We start from the raw sequence: 18968 nt of genomic DNA on the forward strand, positions 1-18968 counted from the left end.
CAGTATTCCAGACACGCTAAATTGTCACTCGCTTCAGAAGGATTAAAGTTTTTGGTGTGTGGGAAGAGTGCATGTGTGCATGAATTAAATTACTATCTTGGTCTTGGCAATGCCCTTTTAAGTTACTCCTACTACAGTTACCTGCCATTGTCTGCACTGCCATTGACCAGCCTTTGGCATTTAAAAGCCAGGTGTAACTACAATGATTGAAAAAACCAGAACACTCAGGTATGGTGCTATTGTCCTTTAAGAGGTTTAACAAGCTCTGTCCATGTATGTGCTGCAAAGGAGAGAGTCCGTGACTAATCATTTCTTCACTGCCTGCACAAAATAGGCATTGTTAGAGTTAGAAGAAGCCCTTGGGATCTGTGTCAGAGAAGGACTATACACACTATAAATGCCCAATGCTCAGCGTGCTTAGTTCCGCGTACCTGACAAATCACAGCTTTCAATGCGTTTGAGATCTGCGTCCACCCAGAAGAGTTTCCCAAGCTTGTTGTCAATTACCAGCGCAACAGGCCGGATCAGACCGGTACTAAAGAGCACTTCTCGCTCCGTGCCGTCCAGGGCTGCACGCTCTATCTTCGGGGCTCGCTCTTGCATGTTGGTGAAGTACATGTACCTGATAACAAATACAGATACCAGTCTCTTAAACCAAGACTTTTGGGGGTAGGGGTTTAATTATAGTCGTATCATAGTTTCTTTTAAACCTAACGAGTGCTATTGAGCACCTCCTCCCCAAGCTTAGTTCTTAGCAATGCTCACGAAAAATCCTGTCTTCTCTAAGGCTCCTCCCCTTCCACTGTGTGAAAAAAATCCCAATAAGATTAACAAGATTGATGCTCCCAGATGAAGAGAAACACTGCTAAGAATGGCACTATTCTAAGCAGTTCAGTGCACAGGTCAGGAGTCACTACTCAATTCAGGTCTCCTGGTGGCCGCCATATTCACTGTTCCTTAATCCTTAAGACTTTTTTAAAAACTCAAATTTGGATTTTTTTTTAAAATGGTTTGGAAGCATGGATGGAAAGGTGGAGGCTAGCAAGTCAGCGTGTTTCAGGAATCATCCTAGAAAAGCAAATTCCCATTTTAATTCCAAAAGCACACACTAAAGATTTCCCTTTCTAACTATGAAATATGTCCTTGTGAATTGGTTCCAATAAAACTGATGCCTTACCTATCTCTAATCCCCTCTCCCACACTAGCCTCTAAAATGGTTTATAGATACTAAGGACTGTATATAATCATACCCAAGCTGAACAGTAAGTTAACAACCCTGAAAATGTTCCACAGATTTTCTCAGAACCGCTGTATCTACATGGATATGGAATATTGTCACTCAACATCTGTCAGACATATGATTCTTAAGCACTTTTAATAGTAGTCAGGAAGTTGGGTATTTAACTTATTAAAGAGAATGGTAAAAGGGCTCATTCTTCACCGACGTCAAGCCCAAAGTGAATGATACCCTGAATATAACCAAAACTGCTATGCAAAAAACCAATTCCTTTTATTTCAGATGCTTGTGGAAAATCTATCTAGCACATCCTCCTGTTTTAAATTTATATCAAGAATTTTAAAAATATAATTGTAAAACATTCTTCAGGCAGAACTGGCCTTAAAATATACAGGTTCAAAATGTAAAGGAATACATCTGCTTTGATCTGATTGCACAAGCTGTTACTGTGATGTTTTCACACGACAGAGGACTGAATTATTTCTCAAAAAGAACAGGAGGACTTGTGGCACCTTAGAGACTAACCAATTTATTTGAGCATAAGCTTTCATGAGCTACGTCCGATGAAGTGAGCTGTAGCTCAGGAAAGCTTATGCTCAAATAAATTGGTTAGTCTCTAAGGTGCCACAAGTACTCCTTTTCTTCTTGCAAATACAGACTAACACGGCTGCTACTCTGAAACCTGAATTATTTCTGAACACGCTATTTCCTGAAAACCTAAACATTATAGTCCAGATGTTCAGCTGGTGTAAAATCAACAGGGCTCTGCTGATTCAAAGCGACTGAGGATCTGGCCTTAAATGAATAAACACACTATGTGTGTGCATACACACACACACACACACACACACAATACTATGGATACACATATGCACTATTCACTCAATCTCAAAGCATGGAAAAAGACTCACCCTCGCTCTGCATTGACAACTATGGCTCTTGGCTTGTCATGATCTCCTTTTAACACCGTTCCAATTGGTTCTCCATTAAGTCTGTGAACACTGATTGAATTTGTGGCCTCGCAGGTCCAGTACAAGGTATGGCTGTAAGTATCAATACTCAAGTCATGCGGCTGCTTCTCTGGATTTTGGTTTTGGTTTGGAGTGCTCATCACAGTGAAAGGCTACGGGACAACAAGAACAACAGAAAAAGAAGACCCTTTAAGACAAGAACTGTGAAAACATGTCATTTTCATTACGGGGTGATTTGATCATCTACAAATATCTTAAACAATCAGGAAGGAAATTATTTAAGGAGGAAAAACTAGAAGAAATAGCATGAAACGGAGAGAAAAAAAATGTGCTCTGGATTAGGGACAATATCTGGACAAAAACTCATTATTATGTAAAGTCTCCAAAAAGAAATTATGGAGCCCCCATCACTGGAATTAATCAAAATTAGCCTGAATAGAACAATGGTGAATGTTGCATAGGGAACAACCTTGTTTTAGCAGGGGATGGACTAGATGACTTAAAGACAAGATGATCCAGATCCAAAGACTGTTATATATTTAAACAGGCAGAGCTTTATTCACAGCCCAAACTGAGTTAATAGAAAAAAGAAACAGCAGGATTTGCAAAAAAAATACACTGCATTTTTACAATTTGGTTTTAATAATCTGAGATGTGTTTAAAGAGAAGCTAACAAATTATTTTTATGTATATACATTTTCATCTTGACAGCATGTAATGAAATATAAACTTTTTTTAAATTCTTTTCCTTAGCCAAGAAAAGTGTTACCCAGAAATGGAAAAATAATATCCAATATCTGTACAAAATACTAATTAGCAAAATTCATGGAACATGAAATAGCAAAATTCAGCAAAACAAAATTAAAGAAAGTTGTAAACTAGGAAGCCAAATTTCCAGAGGAGCTGCTGCTGCTTCAAAGACCTTAACACCCTTTAATCAGTGCAATACAAGAGAAAAAACACAGCAAATTAATCTCCAATGCAATTTGCACCTGGCAAGTCCCACCAAAGGGAAGCTACACTCCAACAATTAACACCAAGTATCACCCAAACAGCGTGTTCAGCAATTCCTCAAAACTCCTCCGTCCCCAGCTAGTAATTCAGTTTGACACACAACCCACGCCCAAATCAAGGGCATCAATCAGAATAGCTTAGAATGTAAATTTTCTTTCTTGTTTGGAGGACATGAGTAATTTACAATGGGTTCTCTGAAAGCAAGAGAGATATAAGAACATAAGAATGGCCATACTCGGTCACACCACAGGTCCATCTAGCCCAGTATCCTGTCTTCTGACAGTGGCCAATGCCAAGTGCCCCAGAGGGAATGAACAGAACAAGTAATCATCAAGTGATCCACCCCCTGTCGCCAATTCCCAGGTTCTGGCAAACAGAGGCTAGGGACACCATCCCTGCCCATTCTGGCTAGTAGCTATTGATGGACCTATCCTCCATGAGTTTATCTAGTTCTTTTTTGAACCCTGTTGTAGTCTTGGCCTTCACAACATACTCTGGCAAGGAGTTCCACAGGTTGACAGTGTGTTGTGTGAAAAAAATACTTCCTTTTGTTTTTAAACCTGCTGCCTATTAATTTCATTTGGTGGCCTGTAGTTCGTGTGTTATGAGAAGTAGTAAACAACACTTCCTTATTTACTTTCTCCACACCAGTCATGATTTTATAGACCTCTATCATATCCCCCCTTAGTAGTTTCTTTTCCAAGCTGAAAAGTCCCCGTCTTATTAATCTCTCCTCATACGGAAGCCATTCCGTACCCCTAATCATTTTTGTTGCCTTTTTCTGAACCTTTTCCAAGTCCAGTATATCTTTTTTGAGATGGGGTGACCACATCTGCATGCAGTATTCAAGATGTGGGCGTACCATGGATTTATATAGAGGCAATATGATATTTTCTGTTTTATTATCTATCCCTTTCTTAAGGATTCCCAACATTCTGTTTGCTTTTTAGACTGCCGCTGCACATTGAGTGGATGTTTTCAGAGAACTATCCACAATGACTCCAAGATCTTTCTTGAGTGGTAATCACTAGTTTAAACACCATCATTTTATATGTATAGTTGGGATTATGTTTTCCAATGTGCATTACTTTGCATTTATGAACACTGAATTTCATCTGCCATTTTGTTGCCCAGTCACCCAGGTCTGAGAGATCCTTCTGTAGCTCTTCGCAGTCTGCCTGGGACTTAACTATCTTGAGTAGTTTTGTATCTGCAAATTTTGCCACCTCACTGTTTATCCCCTTTTCCAGATCATTTATGAACATGTTACATTGGACTGGTCCCAGTACAGACCCCTGGGGCACACCACTATTACCTCTCTCCATTCCAAAAACTGACCATTTATTCCTACCCTTTGTTTCCTATCTTTTAACCAGTTACCAATCTATGAAAGAACCTTCCCTCTTATCCCATGACTGTTTACTTTGCTTAAGAGCCTTTGGTGAGGGACCTTGTCAAAGGCTTTCTGAAAATCTAAATACACTATATCCATTGGATCTCCTTTGTCCACATGCTTATTGATCCCCTCAAAGAATTCTAGTAGATTGGTGAGGCATGATTTCCCTCTACTAAAACCATGTTGACTCTTCCTCAACAAATTATGTTCATCTATATGTCTGACAATATTGTTCTTTAGTATAGTTTCAACCAGTTTGCCCAGGACTGAAGTCAGGCTTACAGGCCTATAATTGCCGGGATCACCTCTGGAGCCCTTTTAAAAAATTGGAGTCACATTAGCTATCCTCCAGTCATTTGGTGCAGAAGCTGATTTAAATGATAGGTTACAGACTACAGTTAGTAGTCCTGCTATTTCACATTTAAGTGCCTTCAGAACTCTTGGGTGAATACCATCTGGTCCTGGTGACTTATTACTGTTTAGTTTATCAATTTGCTCCCAAACCTCCTCTAATGACACCTCAATCTGGGACAGTTCCTCAGATCTGTAACCTAAAAAGAATGGCTCAAGTTTGGGAATCTCCCTCACATCCTCAACAGTGAAGACCGATGCAAAGGATTCATTTAGTTTCTCTGCAATGGCCTTATCGTCCTTGAGTGATCCTTTAGCATCTCGATTGTCCAGTGGCCCCACTGGTTATTTAGCAGGCTTCCTGCTTCTGATATACTTAAAAAAATTTTTTTTTTTGCTATTACTTTTTGAGTCTTTGGCTAGCTGTATTTTAAATTCTTCTTTTTTGGCCTTCCTAATTATATTTTTACACTTCATTTGCCAGAGTTTATGCTCAGTTCTATTTTCCTCACTACGATTTAACTTCTACTTTTTAAAGGATGCCTTTTTTGCCTCTCACTGCTTCTTTTACTTTGTTATTTAGCCACGGTAGCTCTTTTTTGGTTCTCTTGCTATGCTTTTTAATTTGGGGTATACATTTAAGTTGAACCTCTATTATGGTGTCTTTAAAAAGTTTCCATGGAGTTTGTAGGGGTTTTACTTTTGGTGCTGTACCTTTTAATTTCTGTTTAACTAACCTCCTCATTTTTGTGTAGTTCCCCTTTCTGAAATTAAATGCTACAGTGTTGGGCCACTGTGGTGTTTTCCCCACCACAGGGTTGTTGAATTTAATTATACTATGGTCACTATTACCAAGCAGTCCAGCTATATTCACCTCTTGGACATTATTCTGTGCTCTACTTAGGACTAAATCAAGAATTGCCGATCCCTCTGGTGGGTTCCTGGACTAGCTGCTCCAAGAAGCAGTCATTTAAAACTTCCTCTCTGCATCCTGTCCTGAGGTGATATGTATCCAGTCAATATGGGGATAGTTGAAATCCCACATATAGACAGGCAGTGTCAGCTCCATTTTAAATCATGCCGTGGAGGTTACAGGAGGCAAAGAGCAATGGAAGTTATAACTAGTCTACCTCAAAATTAATTTCATTGTGAATTATTTTAATTATATGTTTTAGGAATCTGTTAAATACTCAAAACTTGACAGCTGTGTAACTGCTGACATTGTCTCTGAGGAGCAACACTTTATCCTCATTATGCAAGCAAATGGAGTAAGAATTAAAGCCCTGAATGAGCAAAGCACTTAAGCATGTGCTCAAGCCCATCCTTATTCAGCAACGCACTTGAGTATTTGGGGGGGTTGCTCAGTGGTTTGAGCATTGGCCTGCTAAACCCAGGGTTGTGAGTTCAATCCTTGAGGGGGCCATTTCGGGATCTGGGGCAAAAACTGGGGATTGGTCCTGCTTTGAGCAGGGGGTTGTGGACTAGATGACTTCCTGAGATCCCTTCCAACCCTGGTATTCTATTCTATTTTTCCAATTTGACTGTTGTATATAAAAAGGGAAATAAAGATGTAGCAGGGTGCTGCAGGGCCCTTTTTGCTCCTCCCCCTGCTGTGCTGACAAAGTCACTCGGAGACCCTGGGGTTCAGTAACCACTAGTGCCGTTTATTTACAAGTTGTGCTCCCACCACCTTTTTACCATCTACAGCTTGAGTTCTAATGTCTGCACCCAGCAGGGAAGAGCCGTCTTTCTGCTTTCACTGCCTTCCCCAGCTTCCATTCTCCCAGCCTTTGATACAGCACCAGGCTAATTGGGCAGGCAGCTGTCTCCCTTTCGCCAATTAGGTGCAGGTTTTCTCTAGCCAGCTCCAATTTACTTCCTTTAATGGGAGCTGGCATGTCAGAGGGCTGAGTCAGCAGTTCTCACCCAGCACCCTGTCACAAAAGACAACCTGGGGAATTACAGACCAGTGAGTTTAACTTTGAGCAAATAATTAAGCAATCAATTTGCAAACACCTAGAGGATAATAAGGTGATAAGTAACAGTCACCATGGATTTGTCAAGAACAAATCATGTTAAATCAACCTAATGGCTTTCTTTGACAGCGTACCAAGCCTTGTGGATAGAGGAGAAGCAATAGACGTGGTATATCTTGACTTTAGTAAGGCTTCTGATTGTGTCTCGCATGACCTTCTCATAAACAAACTAGGGAAATACAATCTAGATGGAGCTACTATAAGGTGAGTCCATAACTGGTTGGGTAATCATTTTCAGAGAGTAATAATTAGTGGTTTACAGTCAAGCTGGAAGGGCATAATGAGTGGGAACCCACAGGGATCAGTTCTGGGTCCAATTCTGTTCAGTATCTTCATCAATGATTTAGATAATGGCATAGAGTACACTTATACCATTTGTGGACAATACTAAGCTGGGAGGGGTTCATTGTGCTTTGGAGGATGGGATTAAAATTCAAAATGATCCGGACAAACTGGAGAAATGGTCTGAAGTAAACAGGATGAAATTCAATGAGGACAAATACAAAGTACTCCATTTAGGAAGGAACAATCAGTTGTACACATACAAAATGGGAAATGACTGCCTAGGAAAGAGTACTGCAGAAAGGGATCTGGGGGTCAGAGTGGATCACAAGCTAAATATGAATCAACAGTGTAACACTGTTGCAAAATATATATCAATCATCATTCTGGGATGTATTAGCAGGAGTGTTGAAAGCAAGACACGAGAAGTAATTCTTCTGCTCTGCTCCGTGCTGATTAGGCCTCAACTGGAGTATTGTGTCCAGTTCTGGGTGCCACATTTCAGGAAAGATGTGAACAAATTGGAGGAGGTCCACAGAAAAGCAACAAAAATTATTAAAGGTCTAGAAAACATGACCTATAAGGGAAAATTGAAAAAACTGAGTTTGTTTAGTCTGGAGAAGAGAAGACTGAGAGGGGACTTGATAACAGTTTTCAAGTACATAAAAGGTTGTTACAAGGAGGAGGGAGAAAAAATGTTCTCCTTAACCTATGAGGATTGGACAAGAAGCAAAGGGCTTAAATTGCAGCAAGGGAGGTTTAGGTTGGACATTAGGAAAACCTTCCTGTCAGGGTAGTTAAGCACTGGAATAAATTGCTCAGGGAAGTTGTGGAATCTCCACCATTGGAGATCTTTAAGAGCAGGTTAAACAAACACCTGTCAAGGATGGTCTAGAGATAATACTTAGTCCTGCCATGAGTGCAGGGAACTGTAGTAGATGACCTCTTGAGGTCCCTTCCAGTCCTACATTTATATGATTGTATGTGATGAACTTTAAGCTTAATTAGGGCCCAAATGTGGTTTTTATGGCTGAGACTGAGTTTTTAGTCCCAGAGACTTTTATAACGATATTATGTTCACCAAAATGTCATGTACAACATTGATTTTAAAAAGTGTAATTACTGTGAAATAAACAGAGTAAACTAGCGGTAGCAGGCTTAAGAGTTTCTCTGACTGTCTTTGTACAACTATCACAGTTTTGTGGTTTGTAGTTTGTAATATATAAGCCAAATGGTGACATGCCATATTTGACAGTATTATCTTATTGTTCTTGGTATACAAATTAAGATCCTGATTCTGCAAATCCATAAGTACTACTCCCAGTGAGTAAATTTAAACAAGCACATGCATTTTTGTAGGATCAGGGCTTAAGGTGATGGCTGCCTGGAAAACCTCTAGTATAAAATACATACTAAAAAAGATAATACACTAAAAACACACATACACACTATATATATATATATATATATATATACACACACACACACATATAAACTTGCCTGGGAACCATCATCTTTGGCTCTTTTAATAATGTTCTGACGTCCATCCACCCAATAAATCAGTTTATCTAAGGGATCATAATCAATGGCCTTGACATTTCTTAGACCATGCACCGGAAGGATGATATCTGGACTTTGCTGGTCATCTGGTATCATCCGACTGATTGCAGACTTCTGGCTAAACAGCAAGAAGCTGGTGGGTGCTGAAACAAGTCCAACAATATGCATAAGAAAAGAAAATGCAACATAACCCCCAAGTACACTGGTCGCAATCATTAACCATATAAAAAAATATTTAAAGGAAAAATTCTACAGGACTGAAGAGAAAAATCTAGAAGTGTGAAAAACAATTACAAAGAAAGGAAAACTACTCACAAGTTGAAAAGGAGGACTTTTGGCACCTTAGAGATTAACAAATTTATTTAAGCATAAGCTTTCATGAGCTACAGCTCACTTCATCGGATGAATATCACAAGTTGATATTCTTGCTATTAAATCTTAAGTCCCATTTTTGCTCAAAATTTCATCATTTTGGAGGATGAGCCCAACACTATCTTATTGAGATATTATTTCCCTTCGCTATCATGGAATACTCAAAATTACACACCGGGCAACATGTGAATGGCATGATAATGCAGTCAGGATAATAACAGTGAAGTTAGGAATCACACTAGAGCAGGGGTCTCCAAACTTTATGAGAGGCGGGCCATATTAGATTTTTGAAGGGGCTTCACGGGCTGAAGCGACTGTGAAAGAAATTAAATATATACAAACAAACGCAAAATATATGCAAAATCGTTAAAAAAACAACACTACTCTACCGTCTCAGTGTTGCATTAAATTCTAAATCAGGTATAAAAGTTAATCGATGCAGGTACTGTAAGTTGGCTCCCCTTTTTGGGTCTGCTCTGCCCCGTGCCTGCTAGGCGTGCCTGCTCCACTGAAGAAAATGACGAAGGATTGAAAGTTTGGCTGTACTTTGGTAAGAGAAGCTCCAGGTTCCCATTGTTGGTTGGGACTGTTTGGTTCTATTAGGGCTGTAGTTAAAATTTAACCATTATGAAATTGTTAATTTCCATCTTCTTTACTCCATTTATTGGAGATGTAATGAAGCATCTGGCTTGTATTTTTACTCTAAGTCAGGGGTCCCTGCCTGCTTGGCTGCAGCAATGACTCTCCCCTAAATTGGCTCCCCTTCTGGGGGGACACTGGCTCCCAGAGGCACTCACCCCTCCCCACAGCTCAGCTGTGCGGACAACCCTTGTGAGCTGCTGCCAGCTGCCCCTCCCCCTGCCTGCTCGGCATGTCTACTCAGCTGTTTGCTTCTCCCCTGTTGGAGGGCTGGACAAATGGAAGCCCTGGGCTGGATCCCACTCACAGGCCCTAGTTTGGAGACCCCCGCCCTAGAGTCTTAAATGCAGGTACTTCACCACATCATCCCTGGCTTGTTAAAGGTGACAAGACACTCCCTTATTGCTTCTTTATGATTCTGTACTTTTGGTGGGGCGGGGGGAGTTGACAGCTCATTTGTTTTTTCCCCAAGCATATTTTCTTTTCCTGCTTGGTTTTTCATTAGAAACCTCGGACTTGAATGAAAGAGCTACATGGACCACTGGATACCTAGCAGGGTCATGACATCACACACACAAAGGAAGTGAAACCTGATTAATTGGGACGGATGGGATTATTACCCAGAGGATTTAAAACCCTAATGTTTTTGCTAACACTTGTTTAACTAAAACACTTGGGAGAAAAGATGCGTTTATTTAGACTGTCACTCACACCCACCCGTCCATTCCATTAAAGGCTGGGAAAGCTTCTAGTACACATCTGAGTCACGCCAGAAACACATCCAGCAAAACAAGAAAGACTTCACAGTGCTGCTATTTCTAAGGCTTTAAAAAACCAACCAACCTTTCAGCTCTTCATTATGCACCATAGAAAGGGCACAAACCGTTTTTTCCCTGTTTGCAGGTCATCTTTAAAACCAATACCCTTGAGATGTATGTATGTGAATCCTTCCCTTTCTATAGTAAAAGGCACCACAAGCAGCAATGAGCTGTAAATGCTTAAGAATATCGTAAGACATAAAAGGACGTACAACTGCAGTTCCTGCTGTTGGGATCCAAGGAATAGTGAGAGGCACAGCCACATCTATACCCATTTGGTATGGCAAGGCACAATTGTCCACACTGCCCATTGTTTTGCATGCAGTCATTCAAGCCATCCTGGCGCGAAGAGTGAAAGACCAGGATGTCCATCACAAAATCCAGATGTCCTTGAATTAGTGTCCGGTTCTTCCCATTGGTCTTGTCTGCTCTTTCTATACTGTGTAGGTTCCAGTCTGTCCAGTAGATGTAATCACTGTACTGTGTTAGTCCAAATGGATGAGGTAGATCATCTGCTATTATTTCCCTTTCTTGACCTGAAAAAGTAACTTCATACTGTTAGCACTAATCATAAGCAGTAACCGAAACTCAGTTGCAAAAAATGTGACAAAAGGGTTATTTAATCCTGTGTGAATAAAATGTAATTTTTTAACTCCTTTTATTTTTGAAATTTGCTAAGGGTCAGTATCATGGAATTTGGGGTTCATAATTACACAATATCTTCCTCTGAAGAGGTAGCCACTAAGATCCAAATTCTGATACCCTTACTCCTATTAAGTAATATTTTACTTCAGAGGTAGTACCATTGGAACTATTGTCATTTTAAGAAATATTACTTCGTGTCAGAGCTTTAACACCCCAAACTGGATCGTGAGAAAGGACTTTTAGAACACCCTAATCCCAGATAAATACTTGATCTGGATAAAAAATAAAAACTTAAAACACATATGAAACAAGTACCGTGAGCAACGTGCTCCAAAGTGCCATACAGATAATCTGTGGGATTCAGGGATAAAGCTGATCCAGAGGAATTCTGAAGTTGGATTTAAGTTGTAAAAAACCCACAATTGCAATTTAAGAAGATGCAGATATTCAAAATGATTTCCTGCATTAATCTGGAAGGAATCCTAACACTCCCACAAATGACACTGCTTAATTACTAAAGTTCATAATCGAAGGTTTTATCAGCTTCTGGAGCGCCAGGTACTGGCCAAGGTAGACTAGATTAACCATTATGGAACACCCCATAGTACTGTAATCAATTAAGCGAAGACAGTTTACACCAGCTGAGGATGTACTGCTAAATGTCTCCATGGTTTAAAATCATCTTTTTGATTAGTGTGTGGGGAGTTTAAACCACCTCACCCACACATATACTCCTAAGATCTTTTGAATGCCCTGCTTTTTTTCCATGAGTTGGCCTAGGCTCGCGGAGGAAAGAAAAGCTTAAAAATGGGAGTAAAAAGCCATCTTACTATAAAAAAAGTTTTTTAAAATTTATTTCCCCTAGGCAGAGAGTTACTGATGAACAAACTTCATTTGATCTAGTGGAGTTGAAATTTATGTTGTTTTTCACTAGTTCCAGGTTAAGTAAACAAAAGCCCAAGAAGGGGGTGTTTTTACATACTGTGTAGTGTCTGAGAGCAGGCTGAGGACACCCCCTGCTCACAAATTTAAGACTGCTTTAACCACCGCTGCTGTGCGCTGGGGAGACATACTTCATCCCACACCGTCCACCCAGATTCTTTTCTAGAATCCTCAGTGTGCATCACTGGATACTGCACGCAATGTTTTATCACTTTACTTTCATCCAGTTACACTTCCCCTATCCAATGAGTTTGCTAAAATTCTACCTAGAGTTCTTGCTAACCTCCTTACATGTCATTAACTATGTGTCATTGTCAGCTTCAGCAGTTCACTCTCTACTTCCTCCTCCAAAGTGATCAATGTATTAACTGGCCCTAGTCCCAGTGTTAGCACCAGTTTAATTTACTAGAGCTGATTTAATCTCATTCCAGAAGCAGCCATTGAGTATTGAATTTCCCCTCAGTACCACAAAAAGTTTTTAATCCATTCCAAAAATCTGCCTCTTGCCCTCTGGCAATTTAGTTTTCTTATCAATCTGATGAGGGATCCTATCGAAAGCTTTTGATAAAAAAATTTACTTTGGCTGAAGAAATAACCCTAATAAAAATTTCAAGCAGTGACATACATTTAGTCGGGCATTTCTCATATACTTTTCACAGCGATGAACGTAAGACTTGCAATCACTGAAAGCCCGTGAAAAAGATGTGGATTATGAAAGTCTTTCAGAATCATACAGCTATTTTATGATGCTCCAGAGGTTTTCTTCTCTCCCTCCTTCTCTCCGCGCCCCCAGTAGCTCATTTACTTACATCCTCTATAACAGCAGCTCAAGCACTCACTGCCAGCTGACAATGACAATGCTATATCACGGCCAGGGTACAGCTCATCATGTACGTAAACCAGGGTTGATACTGATCTAGAAGTGGTTTCTAGTTTTTCTTTTCCATGTGTTTTCACCTGTGTCCATACAGGATTATTGAAGTAAATGCAGCTATGTTAAATTCAACATGTTTAGCTCAAGCAGGGGTGCTGGAACAATTTTTATAGTGGGGGTGCTGTGAGCCATTGAACCACACTGTAAGCCCTATACATGACGGAAACCCCTTCAAGTCAGGGGGTGTTGCAGTATCCCCCACAGCTCTATCTTCAGCACCCATGAGCTCAGGAGTGGATATTTGGGGTTCTGCAGCTCAGTACATTGTGAAAAAAAAGAGGCAGTAGAAAGTCACAAAGTACTGCTGCTAGTTACATGGTTTCCTAAAACACATTTCTTCAAGATGTGGCAGGCGCTCGTGTCCTTGTTGTCCAAGCCCATGACATGTCTTACAACTTTTATTACTTAAATAAGCAGTGCTTGAGCGTGATCTAAGCACAGAAAAAGCATCTAAAACTTTCTTGAAGAAAAATAGATTTCTCATGTCCCCAAAACGCCAAACTACCAAAATAAAGCTTTACAAGTTTCATTCCAAAGTGTAGCTTTTCATGGAAAATTAAACAAGACCTGAAAATAAGAGCTTAATATGGAATTTCCTGGTTCATCAACAATAACGTCACAGCAGTGACTCTAAAGTTGTTAACATAAATGCCGTGATAGGTTTACCTTTTGCCACATACTTTTAATACAGAAATTCTAGAGGTATTAATTTATATTTAACCAAGACAGCATGGTCTATGTAAACGAACATGGGACAGGGAACTCAAACTCCTGGATTTTAATTCGGACTGCCATCAATGTGTTGTGTAGCACTGGGCAGTTCATTTAACCTCTCCAAGTCTCAGAGTCCTTATCTAAAACATGGAGATAATTCTGTCTACCTCATTTGGCTTTCTGAGTAATTGTTAACCTTTATAAGGCACTTTAGATGTAAAGATCTACACAAAGTGCTAAATACAGTATTAGCAGTTCCCTCCTTTCATCAGTTAGCCAGCTTGTCAATGTTAATGTAAAGATTTAATAAGCCTTAACTGCAGAAAAGCTTTTGAAGTTCTAATAAATTCTCATAGGAAAATACATGTAAATGTTGGGAGGTTAATTCTATAGAATGTTTAGCTAACCGTACAGCATTATTACAACAACCAAGAATGCAGGTCGTAAAGGTGTATTTTAGTTTGAATTCTGAACTAGCAGTGCCAGTCTGTGGCTGGAATTTGCCTTGGATGGGGACAAGGTTGTGGAATTATGCAACAGAATTAGGTGTGCAGACTCTCAGATTAGGGGCCAATTAAACTGGACCAAAGGCAAAAAGATTCAGTTGCCCTAATCTGGAGAAATAAAGAGATTGAGACTCTGTCTCTTTGCTCTGGTAGAAGACATGGGTAATTTAATACCCGCAACAGAAGAAAGAGATTAAAATCATCTCTCTGGTATAGGATTTTAGTCAGAAAAATAGAAAGTTTGTTCTTTTACTTTCCCTGAATTTATAATTTTTAAAGTGCAGTTTCTTTGTTACCCTATGGGAAATGTTTTAGAAAGACTGGTTCATTTTTTATCAATGTATTATTACTTTAAAGATTTACCTCACAATTTTGTTAATCTTGCAAATAAAGTTTATGCATGTTTAATTTCATCATCATGTGCATTTTACTTTACTACTCTCCAAAATATTAATTAGCACACACTAGAATGGTGGTAAGAAATTTAAGTCTAATTCAACCACTTCTAAAATGCATTAAATAGCTTGGAGAAAAAAAATCCATGAGTTAACCCTTAGCTGTAAGCCTGTCATGCAAGAAGAATAAAGGTTAGTTTGGAGGCAACAAACTCCAGTTTTTAATTAAACCTTCTAAAAGAACAAACTACCAAATTCCCTTACAGGGTGCTCACAGTTCTGTACAAAACACCATGATGTGTGTTTCTTTGAATAGAACAGCAGATTACCTAGCATGTTTGATGACTCAATCATACTTGTGTCTAGGTCAGTCCAATATAGTCTTTGGTCTGCATAGTCAATAGTTAAATCATTGGCACGTCCCACTTTATCAACCAAAGTGATGCTGTTTGTCCCATCCATATATGCCCGAACAATCCTTGGTTTACCTCCCCACTCTGTCCAGTACATATACCTGCAATCAAAAACAGAAGAAAAACAGGCACCAGTTTATGATATGGATTCAAATCCAGCTTCGGTACCCAGGGCCCCCGAGACTTTAGCTGCTATGCTAACTGGTATGCTATCAATCAATAAAATTAAATACATAAATATTTATTTTTATTGAGTTCAAGTTAAGCATGTGTGCTTTGATGGATAGGGCCACAGTGCTTAGCACAGGACTATGCAAGATCAAGCCCAGTACTTCTTAAGTCTGCTACTATTCCTACCACTGCATGCCTCCTTATGACTAATTGCTTAATTCTTTCAGATGAGAGAGAAAACGAGGGCCCTGACCACCTGTGGTGCTGAAAGGCACTGTGGAATTTTCAGATCAGTAAGGGTATTAAGCTTGGTGTCCTAATCAGATTCAGGTGTTGCAACTTAACTAGATTCCTCAGCAGTTACAACTGAATAGAAGTAAATGCCACTTTACTTCTGGCCTTTGGTATGAATGTCTTTGACATCTGAATTCCACCCCATAAGTACTCAGATTTCAGTGGTCGATGAAGTGAACTCAACATGTTTTAAAACAGGGATGTGTTACACAATACATCCCCTGATTTTTCTAATTTACAGTTGACTCTCACTTATTGCAAATTAGAATATCCCATGTAACTGTATGCAGCCAATTAGTTAAATTTTGCTTTTTGAAACAATAAAGACAGAAAAAGTTAATTTACAGGGATTTTAAATTTTGCTTTATAGCCCCATCCATTTCCCAGAGGTACTATGGTGATTATAGCCATTAATGGCTATAAAGTTCTTTGAGATTCCCTGATGAAATGGTGCTAGAGAAATACAAAGTATGCTGTAAAAGTATGTGTTATTAATTATTGTTACACTCAAACAATAAATAATGCTCCTTACCCTTTAGTAGGATCAAGGGCCAAAGACCTGGGGTTATCCAAATCCTTCCACACAAGAACCTGTCTGTACTGTCCATCCAGGCGTGCTACTTCAATTCGATTGGTTCCAGTATCTGCCCAGTAAAGGTTCTTTCCCATCCAGTCTACTGCCATTCCCTCAGGATAGTCTAACCCAAACTCAATCACATGCTCAACAGAGCTTCCATTCATGAATGCCCGGCTTATGGTCTGGAAAACAACCGTGTGAAAAATATTACTGTACCTTATGGACACACATCAAATTAGGGGATCAAAATTCTCTGAGGGTTATTGTTCAACAAAAATTCAAATGTAAATCCCCAAGCATTAAATGTTGAAAGTATTTGCAATTCATATTTATATAATCTATACTGATAATGGAAACACATTAATTCATAAGATAAAGAAGGCCTGAATTTTCAGAAATGACGAGTGATTTTGGGTGCCCCCTTTGAGATGCATAAAGGGAGGTGATTTTCAGAAAGTGCTGAGCATGCACCCTCTCAGTATCAGGTCCCTTCAAAAGGTCTCAAGATAGGCACCTGAATATTGATCCTCCCACCACGCATACCTGTTCACTTTTAAAATTTTGGCCCTAATTCTTTTCTCTGTTTATTCTTTGCAATGTTTTCAACCTATATAGGAAAGTATCTTCCTTTGGAGAAAGGGGAATTAGCTGATTGGTTTTCTTGTATTAGTCAAAGCTTGTCTCAGCATTAATCAGGAGTGTGAGTTTGCTGGTTCTACCTAAATTTCAGTTACATACACTTAACAGAGCTGGCCATGCAGCAAGGAATATGTACATAGCACACAAGAAACCAGTGAGAACAGTGTGCATGTAAAACAGCCACCACACAGTATCTAGTGATATCGTCTGGAGCCAGAATACAATTTTTGCTCTCCATCTTGGGACATAATCCATTCTGAGTAGCTACTTTACACAGCTGACATCTACTTCACTATCCAATTTCATGACAACTTGAAAAAACTAATGAATTAACAAACTGGGAGATAGGAGAACTCAAGGGAATGATTTTCATTTCAAGGTGAGAGAGTAGATGTGCACGCTAGTGAGAGGATGAAGGAAAGATGTTGCCTTCTAGTGATTGACCTATAAATAGGATAGCAGGAGAATGTTCGACTAACAGCTAAGGGACCTCTAGTTCCATTTCCCAAGGTTCATTGTGATTTATTTAGTAATTGTGTGTGTGGTCTGGAGCACATGAATTTATTACACTGGCACAGTTCCTCGTGGAAAGATGTCCACCTCACAAAACCCACTACCAGCATTGAACAGACACCTGAGTTAGTCTCAGTAGGGAGGCTGTGGAAACTGAACTAGCCCCATGATCCCTGCCCTGTTACGGCTGAAGCACTCTGGCAGAAGAGCTTCCATAGTTTGTGGTGTACCTGTTAAGAAGCTAAACAGGGGAGTTCATTTTCCAGTGATATCAATCTGACATTTTCCACCACTGCTAAATTCATGTAAAAGAAAATTAAACAACAGTGATGGATGATACAACACTCTCCTTTGCCTACACTGGGATATAAACGAGAAATGTCACATATCAAATTTCAAACTGCTGCCAAAACACACTGATGACATATATTTTAGAATGAACTTTGCAAGCTCCCTCACTGAAACGCAGCAAGTGGGAGCCACAGCTAAGGATAAGAGACCCAAGGTTTACTTGCCAAATTTTAATACTTTTACTAGATTGGATTCCAAATTAAAATGGGAGGGGGGAAAGGGGGGAATAGGAGGTTAGCAAGTTTAGTAGAGTGCCAACCTAGGCATTCAAATTACCATGATATGTGGCATGCAGAAAGCATGTCTGAAACAGATTAATTTATGGATTCAATGCATGTGGCACCCAAGATTTAGACATCCAATATAATATGTGCTATATTATATAACAAACAGATCTTTGTCAGATTAAAGGCACTATACTGTGGCTTCATATTCAGGGAATTCAAACGTTAATAATACCTTTAAGCTAATATCAGTCCAATAGATTCTATTATCAGACACATCAAAATCCAGAGCAGATGCCTCTTTGACACCAGTAAGAGGAATAGCTACATCATTATTGTTGGTTTCAAGGGAAATCCTATGAATTGCTGCTCTGCTGGTGAAAACAAGAAAGGCTTCAGGAATGATGCAGGTCTTCATGTCGCTCAGCAACTCCAGTCCTATGGGACAAGCACATCTGGTCTCCAGAGGTGTGAAGAAACACAGATGGCTACAGCCTCCATTATTCTCAGCACAAGGATTGGTTCCTGAAAAGGAGACATTGGTCCATTAAAGATAAAACTGTCTGGGATGGAATGACAGGCAATGCATTTACAGACTTATGAGATAACGTATTGCTGTGAATGTCAACAGGGGGTCCAAAAATCAACTCAGATCTTTTCCTCTCAACCCAAGGATTTAAAGGCTAGTATTAGTCTTCTTATAATATTGATAACTTCTCCAAATATTTTCTTCTGTTTTTCTCCACAGATTTCATTCCTGTACTAAAAAACAGACAGTTGTGTTTGTTTTGTCTGTTTATTTCTGGCCAGGCAACGGATCTTCATCTCAGTTGAATTTTTAAATGTGCTTGAGTTCAATGACATGCACTGGTGAGAACAGAGCTCAGTTAACTGCAGCTCCTTTTCTCAGCTGTTAAATCCAATCAACTGCTGAGATTCATCATTAAGCATAATTCCAGTAAGATCATCAAGTA

General features: G+C 39.5%; 1 protein-coding gene across 2 annotated transcripts in view; it reads right to left on the reverse strand.

Moving 5' to 3' along the window:
* LRP5 (LDL receptor related protein 5) overlaps positions 1-18968 on the reverse strand; it is a 248179-nt gene that overhangs the window by 35400 nt on the left and 193811 nt on the right. For both annotated transcript variants that reach the window (XM_084630413.1, XM_084630412.1), the window contains exons 9-15: positions 18230-18519; positions 16223-16449; positions 15142-15326; positions 10889-11212; positions 8788-8990; positions 2149-2360; positions 432-622 (exon numbers count right to left, since the gene is read on the reverse strand). In XM_084630413.1, coding sequence (XP_084486539.1) covers positions 432-622; positions 2149-2360; positions 8788-8990; positions 10889-11212; positions 15142-15326; positions 16223-16449; positions 18230-18519 — 1632 coding nt within the window. The remainder of the gene's footprint in view (positions 1-431; positions 623-2148; positions 2361-8787; positions 8991-10888; positions 11213-15141; positions 15327-16222; positions 16450-18229; positions 18520-18968) is intronic.

Source organism: Lepidochelys olivacea, assembly GCF_965140295.1.
Source record: "Lepidochelys olivacea isolate rLepOli2 genome assembly, chromosome: 6".
NCBI lineage: Eukaryota > Metazoa > Chordata > Testudines > Cheloniidae > Lepidochelys > Lepidochelys olivacea.